The following is an 18,583-nucleotide window of genomic DNA, read 5'->3' as shown; positions in this document are numbered from 1 at the left end:
TTTCAGTTGTTAGTAGCGCTTGTCCCTGTCCTTCCTTCTCTTTCTTTGTTCCTCGTCGGAGCGCTGGTGAAGTTGTGAAGAGTCATTTTGTAGCACCATTGATTTGCTTACTTTGCACTGTACATCGCAGCCTCTGTCAAACAATGCAGCCAGTGCTGCATTGAAATGGTAGGAAAGAACGAATCCGATCAAGGATCTGTGAGAAACGGTCTCTGGAGTTCCTTCATATGCGCCAGAAGCACGGTGTATACTTGCATTTCGCTTGCGCCCATATCAAAGGCACCGCCTCATTCTGCAGCCGACCCTACGACCTTTTATACGGAGGAGCACAACGAACGCCACACTCTGGCGAGCCACCCAAGTGTGTTCAAAAGTGGACTTGGAGGATATCTTCCAGGGGGCAGCATCCAACGTGTCAGGCAGGGAGACACGATCACCCCATTGCTATTGACTGCGTTTATGGGAGGCACTCGGATTAGTGCGGAGTGGGGATAAAAGTTAATAACACCTCAATTTGCTTATTGTTCTCGCTTGCACAGGGTAATCGGGGATCTTCGCAAAAAAGGCAGAACGGTGGCTATAAAAATTAATATAAAGGAAACAAAAATAATGTTTAACTGTCTCTAAAGGGAACAGCAGTGTGCAATCGGCAGCAATTCATTGCAAGTGGTGCAACTTACACATCTACCTATTCGCCGCCGCGGTGGCTCAGTGGTTATGGTACTCGGCTGCTGACCCGAAAGACGCGGGTTCGATCCCGGCCGCGGCGGTTGCATTTCTTTGGAGGAGAAATTCTAGAGGCCCGTGTACTGTGCGATGTCAGTGCACGTTAAAGAACCCCAGGTGGTCGAAATTTCCGGAGCCCTTCACTACGGCGTCTCTCAGAGCCTGAGTCGCTTTGGGACGTTAAAACCCATAAACCAAACCAAAACATCTACCTATTCGCCGCGAGATCGGCCCACAGGTGGCGGAACCGTCGCCACACTATACTGTGGACCGGCAGCCGTCGGCGCCGGCTGAAAAGTGCGCGGCGGCGGATCGCTTCAAAGTTTACGGAGGGTTTTCTGCATAAGAAAACATACCATGTGTAATGGATGAGTGCGGGCAGGGCAATTTTCTTTCTAGTCCTTTTTAACTGACCTTTCTAATCTCTGCAATAGATGACTGATGCATTCCTTAAAAGGTTCGCATTTCGAACAGAAAAAAGTAAAATCGCCAAACGTTACGTGAAAGAAGCGCGGATTCTGAAAACGAAGAACTGTCACGCAACCACATAACCCTTGTTTCCCGGTTTGGACACGTGGTTTTGCCTGCGTTTGCCTCCTAACGGGCTCGCAGGCCTCATATTTATTGTGTGACACTTGGCTAATAACATTTTTGTCATTTGTTCGCCTTTTCAACAGTGTGCGCGCAACTGCCTGTCGCCGTAGAGGTGATATAGTTATGCGGGTGTCAGACACGCAAGTTTAGCATCACATACAGCTAGTTAATCTCGCCTCGTAAAGTGTCACCGTGGCGAGATGGTGCCACACTGGGTAGAGGAGTCGGAATTCCTAGCAACGCACAAAGTATGCGCTTTCTCTCCTCCTCTGTTTAACTAAGGCAAAAGCTGTCTTCTCGGACAGGCGCTTCATTAAAGGTGCACTGAAGAGGAATCTGAACTCGTCTTTTTGCCACGGGAACTCAATCTACACTTTCCGAGCATTCTTAGAAACTTCGACTTATTGCCCTGTGTGGCCGATTTCTATAATTAAATCGGATTAACATCCGGCTGCCGCCTTCATTTTTTTAATTCTCCCCGTACGGTGGGCGGAGTCGACCAACGCGTGGAGTGCCTTTCAGCCAGCTCTGTGGAGGCTTTGCTCTCGCTTTATTTTGTTTTTTTAGGTTTCCGTGAATAAATAGTTTCATTCGCAGATAATATAGCCGCAAAATAAGCCCGCAGAAATAAAAATACGCGCGGACTATTTGCTTCTACCGACTACTACGTATTACTCCGCCGATGGCAGAGCGGCAAGCCGCCACGGGACTGGGTGAAAGGCACTCCACGCGTTGGTCGACTCCGCCCATCGTACGGTAGAGAATTAAAAAAAAAAGGCAATAGCCGGACGTTAATTCGATTTAATTAGGGAAATCGGCCACACAGGGCAATAAGTGGAAGTTTCTAAGAATGCTCGGAACGCGCAGATCGAGTTCCTGCGGCAAAAAGACGAATTCAGATTCCTCTTCACTGCACCTTTAACGCACACGGATTAGGCGCTGTGCCAGCATTTACTAAGCAGAGGCGCACCGCGCCTACCTGCCTCAAGAAATCGAGCGGATTAAATAGAGCGCTGACAGCGCACTGCGCAGCAGGGGTGTTCACAGATGGAGGGGCGCACATGTCTGGTCTGGCTAGACGACGCCGGTACTTCCAGCTGTATTCCCCGAAATCACGCCGGCACCGTGCAGGAATCTTCGTCGCAGAGGATCTTCGTGTGCACACTGTGAAGAGTGTTTCAGCCGAGTGGAACAAGTTTGACGAACCCACTATACGAGGCCAATGCAGCCAATGTCAGTCGGACGCTGCGCGACCGATTCTAAACGCCAGCGTCGCTCGTCCAAAATTACAATTTGCACAAACTCGCCATAATTTAGGAGCTTCTGCAATTAATTTTTTTTTTTCACTACGTTGAACTGCATCCTGCGCTTCAGTCGCTTCGAAGTCTCCGCAAATCAGTGCGCGTGAGCGCGGTTAGGCGTGTGCACGGAGTTTTTAAGGACTACAGAGAACTCTTTAGCACTGTGATTATCGGACAGTGTTAGTATTATGCAAAACATAACTTGGGGATATTTGCAAAATAGACACCAGAAATAAAAACTCCCGCGTTAATTCGCTGTTACCAAAGAAACGGATTGTTGTCCTCGTATTCTTTCGCCTATTAAGATATGTTATTCCTCGGCAAGTAAAAAAGGGCTGAGGCTTAACTTGGTTAAGCCTGGAGAATGCGAAGCATCATCGTGTCACGTAATTTGGAGGCGCACAACCACAGCGACGGCGCGAGGTGGGCCCCGGTTTCTCAACTGCCGTGACGTCATCGTGTCACGTGGTGTGGCATCATCGTGTCACGTGATTTGGAGGCGCACAACCACAGCGACGGCGCGAGGTGGGCCCCCGTTTCTCCACTGTCGTGACGTCATCGTGTCACGTGGTGTGACGTCATGTATCACGTGATTTGGAGGCGCACAACCACAGCGACGGCGCGAGGTGGGCCCCCGTTTCTCCACTGTCGTGACGTCATCGTGTCACGTGGTGTGACGTCATGTATCACGTGATTTGGAGGCGCATAACCACGGTGAAGGGCTGAAGTGGTAGCTAAAGTACTATGCTTCGCATAAAATCGCCACGCAAGGAGGACACAGTAGTTAAGCGCGTATAATACTCACATTCGGCTGCACTGACCAACGTAGCGCGTCTTCTTCTCTTAATTGTTACTTGTCGGAAACAAAGAGCAATTACGCAGTAGAAAGAACTCGCTCTTACCCGAATACCGAAGTCACTAGACTGACATTGGTATAACTTTATCTGTTTCGACCAGCGAATATTTGCGGTCACATTTAAGTGCTGGGCACGGTACGAGTCCTAAAACGTTTTCGCAGTTATCAGAGGCAAAGCATCACCACAGCTGCGATGTGACGGATGCGCTGTAGCCATCAGGCGCCACAGCAATGGAAAATATATAGGCCTACACGCCTTACATGTGCCTTTTAAACCGATTAACATAGCGAGAAGAAGAAAAAAGAAACTCAAATTGATCATGCATATAGAGGGCAAAAAATGGCCCCTGCAAAGTGCTTTACTCCATGACAGGAGTCTTCAAACCGACTCGTGTGTCACTAGTACTTGTCGGATCTCAAGCATAATTGACGGGAGTGATCAATCGCTGGCCGGCTGCGTTTGAGTTGTATGGACGCGGCAGCGACCTGTTCGCTCTGTTTTACCACGACACCTAACGCCATCGTCGCCGTGTTTAAGACGCCGTGCGGCAAAGAACCTAAACTGCCGAAGACCGATGCCATAATGCAGCATAAAGTACTCGACGTGGACAATTATTGTCTCCATCGCAGCCTAGGATGATACCGTGTTCGCGTTTATTTCATAACAGGCAGACAAGTAAACAGGAACGCACTGAAACCGCGAAAGAAACGAGTCACAAGCAATGGGTGCCGCCAGTATACACACAGGTGGCTACCGGACGACGCAAAGAGAGGGCATCCACACCACGGAGGGTTCGCCGTTGCGCCGCAAGGCGTCGGCTCTGCTCGCCAGAGACGCCAGGTCCGGTCCGCGAAAGTGAAATAAATAGGACGATAAGAAAGGGGTGAAGTGCGTCGAGATGGCACTCTCTCAGGGCATGAATAGGAGCTTGCCAGCATCCGTTGGGAGGGAAGTATGCAATAATGGCACCTCACCAGCTCTCACTTCTGGAGCAGAAACTTGGAATGTGATGAAAAGACTTGCAATGAAATTGAGGACGGCGCAGGGAAAGGAAAATGGCCGGTGTAACATGGAGAGAGTAGAGTGGATTCCAAGCGAAGGCAGACAGCGGGAGGCAGGTAGTGATAGCAGCTGGGGCATGACGGGGCTTGCGAGAAGCCTTTGTCCCATAGTTGGACTGATGACGGCGGTGTACGCGCTATCAGCCGCGGCACTTGGGATCCGCTGGTATCAGCGAGATGGGCGGCGACACAGAATGCATTTCCCATCCGGAAGAGCTGGCCGCTGTCACAGTGAGCTTGTCCATATCGGACTGACCGGTCCCTATCTGGACGACAGGTTAAGAAAGCATGCTGCTATCCCCTTTAAAAACTACAGGTCGCATCTTCAAGGCCAAGGCCTAAACTGTTACCTTTGCTGCGCAAGATGCAGGTTGAGGGGAAAATACACACGATGTATACACGCGGGTGAATTTCATACGAGAGCATGGAAGCCTCGGTGGACCAAAAACCCGCCCTCTGTGCGAAACGAAGGAATAAAATTGGCCGCCAAAGAGAGACATTCGTCAGCTGCTGCATTGGACCACTACGCCATCGCCGCAATGTTTTTTCTTTATTGCGTGGAAATCAATCTCGCTGACCTGCCAAATGCCTTGCATACACGAGTAGGATTCCGCGACGCTGACCCAGGATGTAGCTACGCTTTCATACCACTCTCTCCACCCGACAACGAAATTTCGGGAGACATGCGTCAAGAAGCGGAAATCATTTAGGAGGATAATCCTGCACGGCACAAACCCCCCGAACCAAGGCGCAGTGCTCTCTGAGCAGGGAATTAGTTGAACGATGCATGGCGATCAATCATGCGGCAATTCCACAAGCTAAAAAATTCTATCAGCACTAGCAGATCGCACGGAATACCGGAGTCCTTTAGTCCCGGCAGGAACCTTGTAGTGTAAGGCGAGATCTTAATGCCCTTTTCAACTGTCCGCTTATGTATGTCCAAGAAAAACACTGCAGCATCATCTAATCACACAAGGCAATGATCGATAATCTCCAGTTGGTCACACAGGCGGCAGTTTACGGGCCATGGCACAAAGGTCCCGTCGGCGCTAAGTCAGGGATTTTCTGAATCGAGTGGTTCGAAATATCGAGCGCCAAAGATACCCTTTTCGAGCTCGTTGAGTTGGCTTTCCCGCGCCGCCCATGAATACATTAACGTCCCTCGAATGTCGAATGTACCAAATACAGACGCAGCTTATGTATTTTACGATGTAGAAGGAAATGATTTCACGCGCAGCGACGCCATATTGGAAAAAGTGTGCAACCCGTGAAAGACAACTCAACGAGCTTTCAAAAGCGTGTCTTTGACACCTAATATTTAGAACCGCAGTGTCGATTCAGAAACGTTCAAATTTTTGTGTACTTGATGGATGACGGCCTTCAATTTCGCAATTTTGTTTCACGCCCTAACACCAAAAATTAAAAAGTTAATTTCAGTAATTTAATCGCGTTTTCATGGAACTCTCTCACGTACACAATGACCGCATAGCTGCAAAAGCAACATGCACAGAGCGCACGGGCGTATCTCTTGCAGTTTTTTTACACGAAAATACGGAAAGAGACAAAAAAAAATCGTCCTGTAGAATTTGAGCTCTTAGAAGCGGCTATATAGGGTTTCGAACGCGATTATCAGTGCGCCCTCGGCACATATGGCTCCGAAAGAACTCGATTTAATGGGATTTTAACTTGAGGGTTTTGTTACAGCCGCCCCATAGACTACTCTGCCTTCGTGCTCTAACGTATAAACCAAAATGCGCGGCTATGAAGGCTTTGTGCTTGAGTAAAGAACAGTGGAAAGTACGAGCTGGCCCCGACAGCTGATACTTTGCTTTCGTCGCTGTGCACTCATTGACGACCCCAGTTGTGACCTAGCTGATCTTCTCCGTGTTCCTTCTTCATCATGCGCCCTGGCGGCTGACAGATCGCGGCAACAGTGGAGGGCATGGCTGTCAACCAATTGCGAGAGGTGAAACAAATATTAGCCCACGCTTCTCAACAATGCGATTTTTTGGGCGCAGCCGCGGCGGCACTACTACTGTGGGCGACCTCATGCGGAATACGCTGAGCCGAACGGAGGCGGGTCTGGGTTTCTGCTTGGGCGCAGCGTTCCGCCGCCGATGAGCCTCGCCTCCAGCGAACGGCCAGCGCGCTACTCTCCTCTTCTCTTCAGGCTGCCGCCGTTCCCTCCTTCTCCGCTTTCCTCCTCTCTGTCGCCTTCTTTCCTCCTCCGCTGTGCAGTGCGTTCGCTCTCTATTATCCTCCGATGTGCTCGTTCGCTTGGTTACGCCGAGGCCGACGGCACCGCTGGAACGGGCGCCGAGGATCTGCGTTCTAAAACCGGCGGGCCTCGTATCCGTCAACAGGCTCCAAAACGGTACCACTACGCGGCGCAGCGAGAGCTTCGGTCACGGCATGGTCTGGCAACATTCGGAGACGGCGGAACGGTCCTGGAGACAGTGCGTGTTCAACGCAATCTCGCGCCTGTCTCACTCGGACTGGGTGAACGCGCGGCGGGACATTCGGTAGTTTGGGGCTGCCCGAAAAAGAGTGAAAACAATTAACCCCGCCTGCTCGGCAGGACAGTCGAGCACGCCGTGAGCGCAGAGAGCAGGACACCTTGAACGGCTTCTGTGCATTTCGGTTTTCAGAATACACCACGTCTTTCGAACCTGATGAAGAACTCTCACCAGTTTGGCCTATGAAAAAACATTTCTAATCACTGCTAAAAGCTTGGGTACGTATCTCGGCAAAGATTAAAAAAAAAAAACTCCGTCTGTCAAAACGGTTGTCGACTGAACGGCAGGCTACCTTTGCCCACTGCCCCTCCTATGAAACTCTCCACTAGCTCCGCTCGGCCGTAACCTGTTCTGTCGCCTTGTGAAACCGCCCCGATGGCTCCTTTCGCAACGCAGAAAATCTGACCTTCGGCGCGGGAAAACGTCCGGCACAAATGTGCCAACGTTCGACATCATTCGGAGACAATCCATTCCTTTCCTTTTTTGCATCGTTCGCCAAGGGTCGTCACCGAAAAGCCTCACTCGAACAGCGACTTGAATGGAAGGCCGATTGGTTATCCGGGCACGGACTGCGGCGCCCCTCCCGTCCCAGCGGAATCGTCGTTCCGCCGCGGAGCGCTGCACGCATCTTCGGGGGCCGTACTCCCCTCCCGGCGGAATGCAGTCGTATATGTACGCCGGTCATCGATACGCATCGGCTGATAGCAGGAGCGTGGAAGCAGCGGCCGAACAGATTGCAAGTAAAAAATGACGCTGCCGCGTGTCCGGAATGGCCGAGAGGGGGAAGACACGCGCCATGTTTCAGTTGCCGCGCCCCGAAAGGGTCCCGAGTGAGCGTGAATGTTAGTCGGCGATTCAATTTACGACTTCCTGTTCGCGGCGGCCTAAACGACGGCGTTTTTGAGTCGTTTCACTCTTGTTGCTGTGGTCGGGCAGCCGTCTGGGAGACGTAGTACCGCGGAGCCGATATCTCGGCCGTTGGCGCGGGTGAATGAAAAACCGGCCGGCTGGCTTGGAAACACTTAGCGATACGCGGACATTACAGAAGACGAGCAGATTAGGGCGCTCATTTGAGTCGTCCCGCAGCTCGGCGCCCGGCCGATAGGGGGCGTCCTCCCTGGCGGCGGGTCTCAATCAATGACCCCTGGCGACCGGGCGCTCGTGGGCGTTGCTCGCCGGACGGCTGCGCGCGAAAGGCGCCACCGCGGAAGCGCCGCCGCTGCTGCTGGGCGTGCCTGCGCCCGACCTGCGCCCACTCGGCGTCCCACGTTGGGCGCACAACACTGCGGCACCCGGAAGGAAGATTACGCCTTCCCGCCGGCTCCCAGAACTTGCGCTGCGCAGGAGGGAGACTTCATAGAGCTCGCATTCCGTACGCAGTCTTCCTCGACAGCCCAGCAAATGACTCCGTGGCCGCCAGATAGGAGCTCGTGCAGTCGCCGCTGCACGCCACTCAAGGTTTGCAAACGACCACGATCGAGTGTCATAGGACAGCGAGCTTCGTAATCTCTGCTGCTGACCTCCTCTCCAAAGCCTGGGCACGCGTTGACCGTGCGACTCGTGAGCCTCAGATCGACGCAGCTTATGTCTTTGGAAGAGGCTGCCACGCCTTTGGCCCTAAAAAGTGCTATGCCTGTGCTTTTGACGCGCATTACCTTAGAACGTGTGTTTCGTTCGCTCGCAGTGAGACTGCCTCCAGGCAAACCCCTATCCGATTGCAGGCCCGCGGCCAATGTGGCACTGATCGATTCAGGGCTCGAATAATGGCCGAACCCGAAACACACCGGTGGTCAGCCGCAAGCCGCTCCCCGCTGGGCCGAGTCAACCGGGCTACCACTGCAGAGGGGGGGAGGCTCTGTCCCGACGGCACCGTCGACAGGCCCCCGCTGTCCAGTTTAGCCCCGGCCGGCGATCATCTTGCCGCCAGCCGCAGGGGAGCACACGACGCGGCGCTGATGATGAGCAGAGGCGGCACTCAGAGACAAAGGCCACCGGAAGACGGACCGGCCCCCCGATGGTCGGTTCGACAGGCGCCGCTCCGTTCGTTCGCGCGAGAGAGAGCGTCGGTCTTCTTGGCTCACACCATTTGTCATGTTGACGCTGCCCCTGCAGGCAGTCGAGCGCAGGCAACGGCGAGCGACAACTGCTGACCCCCGATGCGCCTAGAGTTGCGCGAAATGGTTTGTCAAGAAGATTGGCTGACGCCCCGCGCACCGCAGCCTTTGTTTCTCGCCCGCAGAGCGCGCCCGCCAATTGCGTGCATCACTGGTGGCCGCCGCATAGCAGAAAGAGCGCATCTTCGCGGCAAGCTCACTTCCCGAGGCGAGCGTGGAGCAGAAAAATGTTTTGGGTCGAACGGGCTGGCATCCGTGATGCTGAGTACTGTACTCAAGTTGGCATCTGCCGCCATCTATGGGAAGGCAATGCGCACAGCACCGCCTTGAGCAACGCTGTGCATGACCCTTTCGACGGTCTCCACGAGCGACGAAGCCACGGCAGCGCTGCGGGCCGTCGCACCTCGCTCGTCGGCGTACGCTGCACGCAACTGCGAGGGACAGCCGAGAAGGGGAGGACTCGTCTCGCACATCATCTACTACTTCGCGGGTTTGTTTGCACCGACACATTATTCATGTATGCGGGCCAACGTCTTTTCCTGTTTGTGGTCTCGCTTTAATTCGGTGGCTGGCAGCGACAAAGCGCGTCGGGCGGGTTCCTCTTCGGCGCGCGTCCCTCTGGGGCCGAAGGTGATCAGCGCGCGTTGCTGCACAGACGTCCCATCCGAGACGCCGCACGCGCTACCCGGCGGCAGTCGCCCGCTGCGAACGTCCTTACGACGTCGTGTTGTTCTTTTTCCTCAGTGCAGAGAAGGGGGGAACGGGACATCCAGGGAGGCGCCTGAGACGCGCTCGCTTTCGGTCACTGATGTAGCCGCTGGGAAATTATCCCTAGATCTACAGTTTTTCGTTGTCGAACGAATGTGTCGCGTCTCTTTTAAGAAAGCTGGGGATTTTATAACGCCCCGTAATCTTGTGTAGCTGTGCAGTGTAATGACACATGCCGACTTGCCACTGGTTGGTAAGGGCAAAAATGGAAACATCGTAGCGTAAAGGTTTGGGCAAGTTGGTGCGACATGCTCATGGGCGGAATGGCGCCGCAGGGAAAGACATGGACGAATGAAAGAAAACACACACACACGCGCCAACTTGCAACATTAATAAATGGTTTTCAATCCACCGAATTTACAAGTCGGAACACGACCCTCGAAAACTGGTAAAGCAAACTGTGCACGTGGATTCCAGATACGGCACACAAAATCGGACAATGCGCATCAGCATTAAAAACATTTGCATCGGACATGAGCCATTAACAAGCGAAACGCAGCACGTGACGAACCCCTGCGCACCAACAACTAAACACTGTAAAAAGAAAATGGGCATCGATCAGCTAGAACCAACATTGCATGACGCAATGTTCTGCGAGTCCACGTGTGCTTGTTGTCTTCCTTGTCATGTTGGTTCTGATCGATGCCCATTTTCTTTTTACATTGTTTAGTTGTTTGTGCACAGGGGTTCGTCACGTGCTGAGTTTCGCTTGGTAAGGGCTCATGCCCGATGTAAATGTTTTTAATGCTGATGCGCATTGTCCGATTTTGCATGGCATATCTGGCATCCGTGCAGAGTTTGTTTGCTTCAGCAGTTTTTGAAGGGCGTGTTCCCATGTTTAAGTTCAGCGTATCGACAATCATGCATTAATGTTGAAATTTGGCGCTTGTGTGCGTGTTTTCTTTCATTCGTCCACGTCTTTCCCTGCCGCGCCATTACTCCCAGAGAAACATGGAAACACCGCTGACTGGTGCCCGCTGCGTTCCTCCCAGGACTGCTGAGGCGGCGGTCTGCGAGAACCTGAATAAGCGCTCGGCTGGCGCGTACTAAATTCGCATCACAGTCGTGACGGCCGCTGCGATGTGAAAAGAAACGTTAAGCCCTCCACAACAGATATCAAGCTTATAGAGTGAATTGCCCACTTTTACACTGCAAATACTTCCTGGCGTGCCGCAGGCACCAGCAAGTGATTGGCAACTCCAGGAACGGCGAAACACGGAGAACACTGCAGTATGCGACGACGAATACGTGGTACACAGAGGGAAGCTGATTACAATTAACCGCATACCTATCGGCGCGTACGAACGGACTGTGTGAGAGAAATCACAAGAATAACGAAATCTGAAATTGTTGAAAATTCCCTAAGCACTTCTTAGGCGAGAAAGCCTCAGAAAGGGGGCGAAGTATTTACGGCTCAAGTGGACAAAGTCAAACGAAACCCGTCAAAAAGGCAGAAATGTAATGTACGAGAGCACATCTCACTTCATCGAAAGGCGAATTTCGCTTATGTCGTTGAACACATGAACAATTTAGATTGAAAAAGCTGGAAATTTTTTTTCATAACCTAGGGATTTCCCGGCAGTCATTCTAGGGATATAGCACGTCGACGCGAGTTGGCAACGCAGCTCGCATTACAATTGCGCAGCTCGCACTCATCGTCACCGATTTTACTTTCTTTGGTGCGAAAGCTCTACCTTACGAGGACAGACAGGCTCAACGAGTTTGTGTAAAGCTTAACCTTGAGGGTGACCTTGGTGAAACAACAAATAAACAAGTAAATACTGCCGCGACTGGGATTCGAACCCCCGGCAAGTAAGCTTCGCTGGCCACTGCACTACGCCATCGACGCAGCCGACCGCGCCACGTGTTTAACTGCAACACACTGTCGTGCTGAGCATTGCACATCTTCATCAATACTGCTATGGAACTAATATCGTCGCCAGACGTGCCAACGACTCAGCAAAGCAAAGCCATGAGCCGACCAGGCTTAACACGTGCTTCAGCAAGTCTACTCGGTTGAACTACGTTAAAACCCTACCACTTTTGTTTGACTCCCCTTTCAGACATGTCGCCTCGTCTTTATTTCCGCGCATGCTAGCCTCTGCTGTTTCCTTTCCCTTACAAAAAATGTTTTAGACAGTCTATAGAGTGTCTATAGACTTCTGTCTATAAAGTATATAGACTGTCTATAGACAAATCCTAGAGAACAGTCTATAGGCAATACAATGCCATCGACAGTCTATAGAAAATCTATAGATTTATGGCATTACACTTTTAGTAGACTTCTGTCTATAGACAGTCTACAGACTATGAATAGGCAAAAACCAATATCTATAAAAAGTCAATGGAGTCAATAAGAAGTCTGTAGGCTGTCTATAGACCATTTTTATAAGGGTTAGAGCCCCCGCCTGAATGTTTTCACTGCGCCAAGACAAAGGCAGAGGTAAAACAAACCAAAAACAATAGAGCAGTTGAAAGCCATAGCTTCGAGCAATAATGCGCACCGATATTCGTGCGAATCACGGGCCCCACGCGCGACGGGTGAGAAGCGGCTCTCCTCCGTGTCCCGATCGGCACAAAGCGAGGAGTCCCCACCTGCGGCGGCGCAGCCATTAATGGTCACGCCGTCCTTGCTCGGCTCGACCTCGTTAATGCGCCGCTTCGCTTTAGTCGACGCGCATCAGGGCGGGCGCATGCGCGATACCGAGTAATGAGAGGGGAGGGGGGTGAGAGAAGGCCGTTATTATGCCGTCGGCCGGAAAGCGGCTCAAAAGGAGGGGGGGGGGGGGGTTGACGACGGTGGCCGCTCTTTGAGGTTCGCAAATTGGAATACGGCTCGGCTGCGCGGTAATTGCCTCCGCGACGGCTCGGTTCCGCAGCCGGCCCGCGTGTCCCATTACGTAATCGGCGACTGCGTTGTGCTCCGATCGTCGAGTGCAGTGCGGCTTTGTCACGATGAGAGCACGCGTGTCGCACACCGCGCGCAAACCCGGGAATGGGTGCGATCTACACGACGGCTACTACAGGGCCGAGGCGGTTTTCGGTGGAACGCCCGACACCATCAACAACGGCGGCTGCATGTTACTGCTGCTCAGCTTTTTCAATTCAGTGCCAGCTGCGGACATTTTGTTCTCTGGAAAAGGCATGAGGCATGTGGGACATAGGAAGCCGGAAGGGAAATCAAGCGGTTGATGGGGCCTGAGACAACTTCCTTGCTGTCTACAGGGGACAAGGTGAGGCCTCGGTGACGCCCAGCATAGCACCGCCGCCAGTGGACATACACGGAGTACTCAATGCGAAAGCAAAAGTGTTCAAGTAGCAAATAATCATCATTCTCTGGACTACGTCCACTGCAGAACAACTGCTTTTCCCCTTATTTCTCCAGTTAAAGCTGCACGAAAGAGGAATCTGAACTCGTCTTTTTACCGCAGGAAATTGGCCTACACGTTCCGAGCATTCTTGGAAACCTCGACTTATTGCCCTGTGCGGCCGATTTCCCTAATTTAAATCGAATTAACGTCGGGCTCCCGCCTTTTTTTTTTTTTTTGAATTGCCCGCAAATGGTGGCAGGAGTCGACCAACCTTTCAACCAGTCCCGTGGCGGCTTGCTGCTCTGCCATCGGCGGAGTGATACGTAGTGACTGGCGAAAGCAGACAGTCCGCGCGTGTTTTTTTTTTATTTCCGTGAAACTAATTTGCGGCTATGTACCTTCTGGCCGGATCTATTTATTCACGGAGACCTAAAAAACAAAATAAAAGCGAAAGCGAAGCCACCACGCGGCACTCCACGCGTTAGCTGATTCCTCCTATTGCCTGCGGCGAGCTCAAAAAAAGGCGGGAGCCTGGACGTTTAATCCGATTTAAATTAGGGAAATTGGCCGCACAGGGCAATAATCGAAGTTTGTGAGAATGCTCGGAACATGTAGGTCGAGTTCCCGCGGTAAAAACACGAGTTCAGATTCCTCTTCAGGGCACCTTTAACAGTCCCGTGCCAGCTGCGGCCACGCTACTCTCGCAAACTTCTTGATCTCACCCGGCCACCAAATTTTCTGCCACCCCCTGCTTGCCTTCTCTGGGAATGCCGCCGCTCAAAGAAACCTGTCGGAGCAGTCACGCTCTCCCGTGTTCGTTTCAACAGCACAATACCAAATCTAGCACAAGCGCATAAGTATCTGCAAGCATTTGCATTCTTGAAATCAGGCAGTTGGAATTGCCCGCTGCACCACGGCTAGCTACCGCGTTTTGCTTTAGCACTTTTCGCTTCAGGGAGCAAACCCGGCAAATTCCATCGGCGATTACGAAGTGGTCTTTCAAAAAAGGGACATTCCGTGCTCGATGAAATATTTATATACCCGCGATAATCACGTTACCGTGTTTAAATGACTGCTTTGCTCGTCGGCCATCCAAGCCGGTGAAAGCAGCCAAACCGGAAGAGGCGTTCCGCGCTACCGTCAGCCTCAGTATACCGGTCTCCCCGGACACCACGCGTGAATAGACACCTTCAGCACGCCGTCTAGCGTGTTACCCTTTCTGTTAGCGTAATACCGGGAGCCTGCCCACAGCTAGTGCACAAGCGCTGATTGGTCCCGATGCAGTAGGCGCGCCCGGAGCTGCTGGGTGCCTCGCGTCATCTGGCGTCCTTAAAACGACCTACGCACGCGCACTGACGCTAGGCGGGCTTCCGGTACTTCGCTAACTCTAACAGAGGACGGTATGATGCGAAAGGTGTCTAATATCTTGGCTTTGCAGATCGGTCGCCGTATTTTTCCACATGCAACAAGTCAAGGCGGGCTAGTTGGTGGTTGACAATGGAGTGCATATTGCAACCGCGCAAAACGACAAGGGACGAAGAGAGGAAAGCACAGGACAAGACGCGGAACTTCAACTAAGGTTTACTACAAAGAAAACCACATTTATACAAGATTTACTAGGTGTGATTACAAATTTTGTATAAATGTGGTTCTCCTTGTAGTAAACCTTAGTCAAAGTTCCGCGTCGTGTCCTGTGCTTTCCTCTCTTCGTCCCTCGTCGTTTTGCACGGTTGCAATACGCAATCTATCATTTTTTTACGCCGGGGGTGAAGCGCGCCTCGCGGGGAGAAGTTCGCCGACTTGCCGCCGTATAATCACTCCATGTAATGTGAAACTATTTCAGGTTCACGTGAATGGCTTTGGCTAGTACGCTAGACTGAAATTATCGGCCAAGAGGTAGCGCGAAGTCTTGTAAAGCCTTAGCGGCCGAACAAGCAGAGTCGACCCCCAGCTTGGGTCGACATTCGCGTCGCGCCGTGTCGGGTTGCTCTTTTCCACCTGCCGCGGGGGGCGAGCAGAGCTGCGCTTCTTAACGGTCTCGCCGTTGAGCTGCTCCCGCATACGGGCAAATTACGGCCCCAAGAGATGACGGTGCAGCGGCAGACGATAACGGCGCCACCTGTCCAATTAGGCACGCGTCAGCTGGCCGCAGATGGCCTCTGGCGCGTGGCGCCACGACTTGGCCGAGACGCTCGGAAGTTGGCGGAAGCGCGAGGCTCGCGGCAACATAAATCGCTCGGTAATCAATTGGGAGTAGTCCCCTGCCGGCAAGTGCAGACCGGCCCGTCAAGAAGGGGGGGGGGGCGGTGTGCACGCGCCGGAGGAGAGTCTCAGTCGAGTGACAAAAGCTCAGCCGAGGGACCCACCTGCGTCTCGGTGAGGCTCAGGGACTGGGCGAGCTGCTTCCGCTCGGCGCCGACCACGTAGTGGTTCTTCTCGAAGGCGTGCTCCAGCTTGAGAAGCTGGGACGGCGAGAAGGCTGTCCGGATCCGCTTGGGCTTGCGGAAGGGGTGAAGCAGGAAGCCGGCCGGCTCGGGACCTGCGAACAAACGCCCCCCCTCTCAACATCCCGGGAGAGTGTCTGCTGCGCCAACTCTCGGGCTCAAGACATGACGATGGCTCCGTAAACACTCAGCGTCTTTCCTGTTTGCGTCATCTACGGTGGAGCCACCACTTATTGCGGCGCAAAAGCGACTATTACAAAACGTGTGCTGTGATGATTGGAAATTAAAGGCGGCTGTGTTTGCATCGTGAGAGCTTCACCAACGAGTTCCGGAACGCGAGCAGGAGAACGCGCCCATTTGGACGCTGGTGTGCACGTCCAGAATACGCGCCTCGGCAGCACGCGAAGAGAGTTGTCTCGTTTCACTCAAATGATTGCGAAGGTCCACGAAAGTGAATCCGGCTCTCAACGTCGTCCCACGAAAAGAAACGTTCTGCAAAAACCCCAAATGGTCCAAGCGTTGCACGCGACCGAAGGTGTCATCAGCCTCCGCATAACGCGTTGAGATTCAGCGTTAGGGTAAAGTTGGTTGTCGAAAGAGTGATCACGTGCTGTAAGTTATTGTTAGCAACTTCCAAACTTTGCTGTTGTGGTTAACTGTGTCAGTTGAGGCGGCGAAATACATCAATGTTATATATAATTACCAGATCGGCTCAACAGCAGCGCTTTGTTTCGCGATGCTGGACGCGTGTTTATTGTTCGCGTTGTCCAGAGCTGCGTAAAAGGTGGCGATGATGAATGCAGTATAGGACAGCGCGAGACACTGTCTGCCCATTTAAACTATCGGGCCACACGAGGACGCAGCCGACCGCTGCCTGCTGATGCCTCCCGAGCGCATGCGTACAAGAAATTGGGGCCACGGCGTTTCTTTTTTGAAGACAGGAAGGTATAGAGATGAGGCCAACGAAGACAGGCTCCGGCGGGAACGGTCAACTCATACCCGGAGGTGCGTTCTGAGTTGAGCGCGGGAAACGTCCACATTGGAGCACGTTCACACAATACGGGAAACTTTTGGATCGAGTCGCGGAACACAATGTGCAACGGTAAATCGTGCGCATTAGATGAATTACAATTCGTGTTTATTCAGCTGCTGCCGCGGGTTATGAATGCCAATGTGGCAGCGGGGTGGCATTTAGTATCTGCCAGGGAGAATCATCCCCGAGCGCCAAGAAGGGCGGCGTGAGAACGCAACAGCCGCGGGGCTCCGGCATGGGCGGGACGCGCTGCGAGGGAGCGAAGCGGGGCGCCGCTTTGTAAATAGCCGGGCTCATCAACGCGTCGCGGCGGTCGGTAACCAGAGCGCCGAATTAGGACTCCATTGACGCCCTATGAAAACTCGCTGTCGCCTGCTGTTGCCACCGCCGGGCGTCCCGCTAAGCCGACGAAGGAGCAGGGGCGGATATCGCCGCCCCGCCAACGTCTCTATTGGGCCGGAGGGGCGGAGGCCCGTGCAGATCGCTTCGGGGGAGTGTCATGTATACATAACAGCAGAAGTGGGGCCGCTCACAATGGCGCCCTAACAAACGTATAATTCACACGCCCGCGTCCCCGAACAAACCGCGCGTCGGCGCGGCATCCACAAAGCAGACTCTCCCCTCGGAACAGGGCGCCCTCCGTGTGACAAGCCCGCTCTCCGGGGACGGGAAAAGACCGAAGCGGGAACATATGTCGCGGATATGCGGCCGCTTTTCAGCGCGCATTAGCCGCGCTTCCATCCAGGAGACCCCCCCTCCCAACCCCCCCGACTCTAGAGCGGGACGAGCGGTCGCGCGCTTGCCGGCGACTAAATCTCCCATTCAGGCGATCCGAGCGTGACGTCCTTTGAGCGCGGGTCCCTGTTGGCGCCCGTGTTAGCGCTCTGCCACTACACTGCCGCTTTCATTTCGCGACGGCCGACTGCGCTGTTGCGCGCATTTAATGCCCCCCCTTCGATCGAAGCCGACCCTCTCTCCCTTTGCTCGGCGATTGGCCCGCCCGGCCTGCGTGCGCGGCTTCCGACCAATGGTGGCCGCCGTCATTTATTTCGTGCAACGATGACGGCGGCAACTGGGTCGGGCTCGCCGCCGCCACGCTCGCCCCTGGCGTCTTTGTTGTCCGAGCGGAGCAGCCGGCCCCTGCGCCACATAACCCCCCCCCCCCCCCCCCCCCCCCCCCGAGCTGGAAAAACAGCGGACGATACTTGGCGAAAATGATTGCGCACACTTTTGTGACCCGAGGGTAGGCCATTCTGCTCAATTCTGCCCATTGATTTGTCCGCTTAAGGACGCCCTTTACGTCGCAGTACGCCGTACCGAACTCTAGGAAGGACCATAACTAATCGGCGTAAACCAGTCTGCTACTCGCAGCTGTGAATGCACCTTTCATCATTTCGAAGGGGCCCGAACTGCGCGGCCTATTGTGGCGCCAGTCGGCTTACGCGGAGCGCAGGACAGCTGCGGTGTAAAGTTAATGAAGCGCAACCTCCGCCGTGTCATTGTGCCGACACGGCGGAATCCGCATTTACTGCAACCACTGCTAGCTCAGTTATTCGTGTTGAAGGAGCACGCCTGGTTTCAATCGGTCACGGGGTTGTCGCGAATGAGAGCTTGAATAAGATGATGGCAAGGAATTAAATACGCGGCTGTTACGCACGATATATGCCTTGAGTTCTGCGCTCGCCCGAGTTTTCCGCGACCACGCGCGACGCCAGTGAGCGAATGAACGTAGCGTAGAACGCGCAAAAGCAGCACACAATAAGATGTCGAGATAAATGCACATATGTCAACGCAAGGGCATCCTATACGTGTGCTGCATCCATTCTTCGCCCACGTCAGACTGCGCAACTCAAAGCGA

The 18,583-nt window shown here is 53.4% G+C and overlaps 1 protein-coding gene across 2 annotated transcripts in view; it reads right to left on the bottom strand.

Annotated features, from left to right (window-relative positions):
* LOC149356108 (uncharacterized) overlaps positions 1-18,583 on the bottom strand; it is a 98,207-nt gene that overhangs the window by 18,950 nt on the left and 60,674 nt on the right. Inside the window, exon 2 of one of the 2 annotated variants that reach the window (XM_089584115.1) lies at positions 15,615-15,787. The exons of the other annotated variant lie outside the window; for it this stretch is intronic. Within the exon in view, the coding sequence (XP_089440241.1) occupies positions 15,615-15,787 (173 nt within the window). The remainder of the gene's footprint in view (positions 1-15,614; positions 15,788-18,583) is intronic. 2 annotated transcript variants of the gene reach the window in all.

The sequence above is a fragment of the Amblyomma mixtum genome, chromosome 3, assembly GCF_055824585.1.
Source record: "Amblyomma mixtum isolate Tamu chromosome 3, ASM5582458v1, whole genome shotgun sequence".
NCBI classification, from domain to species: domain Eukaryota; kingdom Metazoa; phylum Arthropoda; class Arachnida; order Ixodida; family Ixodidae; genus Amblyomma; species Amblyomma mixtum.
This window is presented reverse-complemented; position numbering and strand designations above follow the sequence as displayed.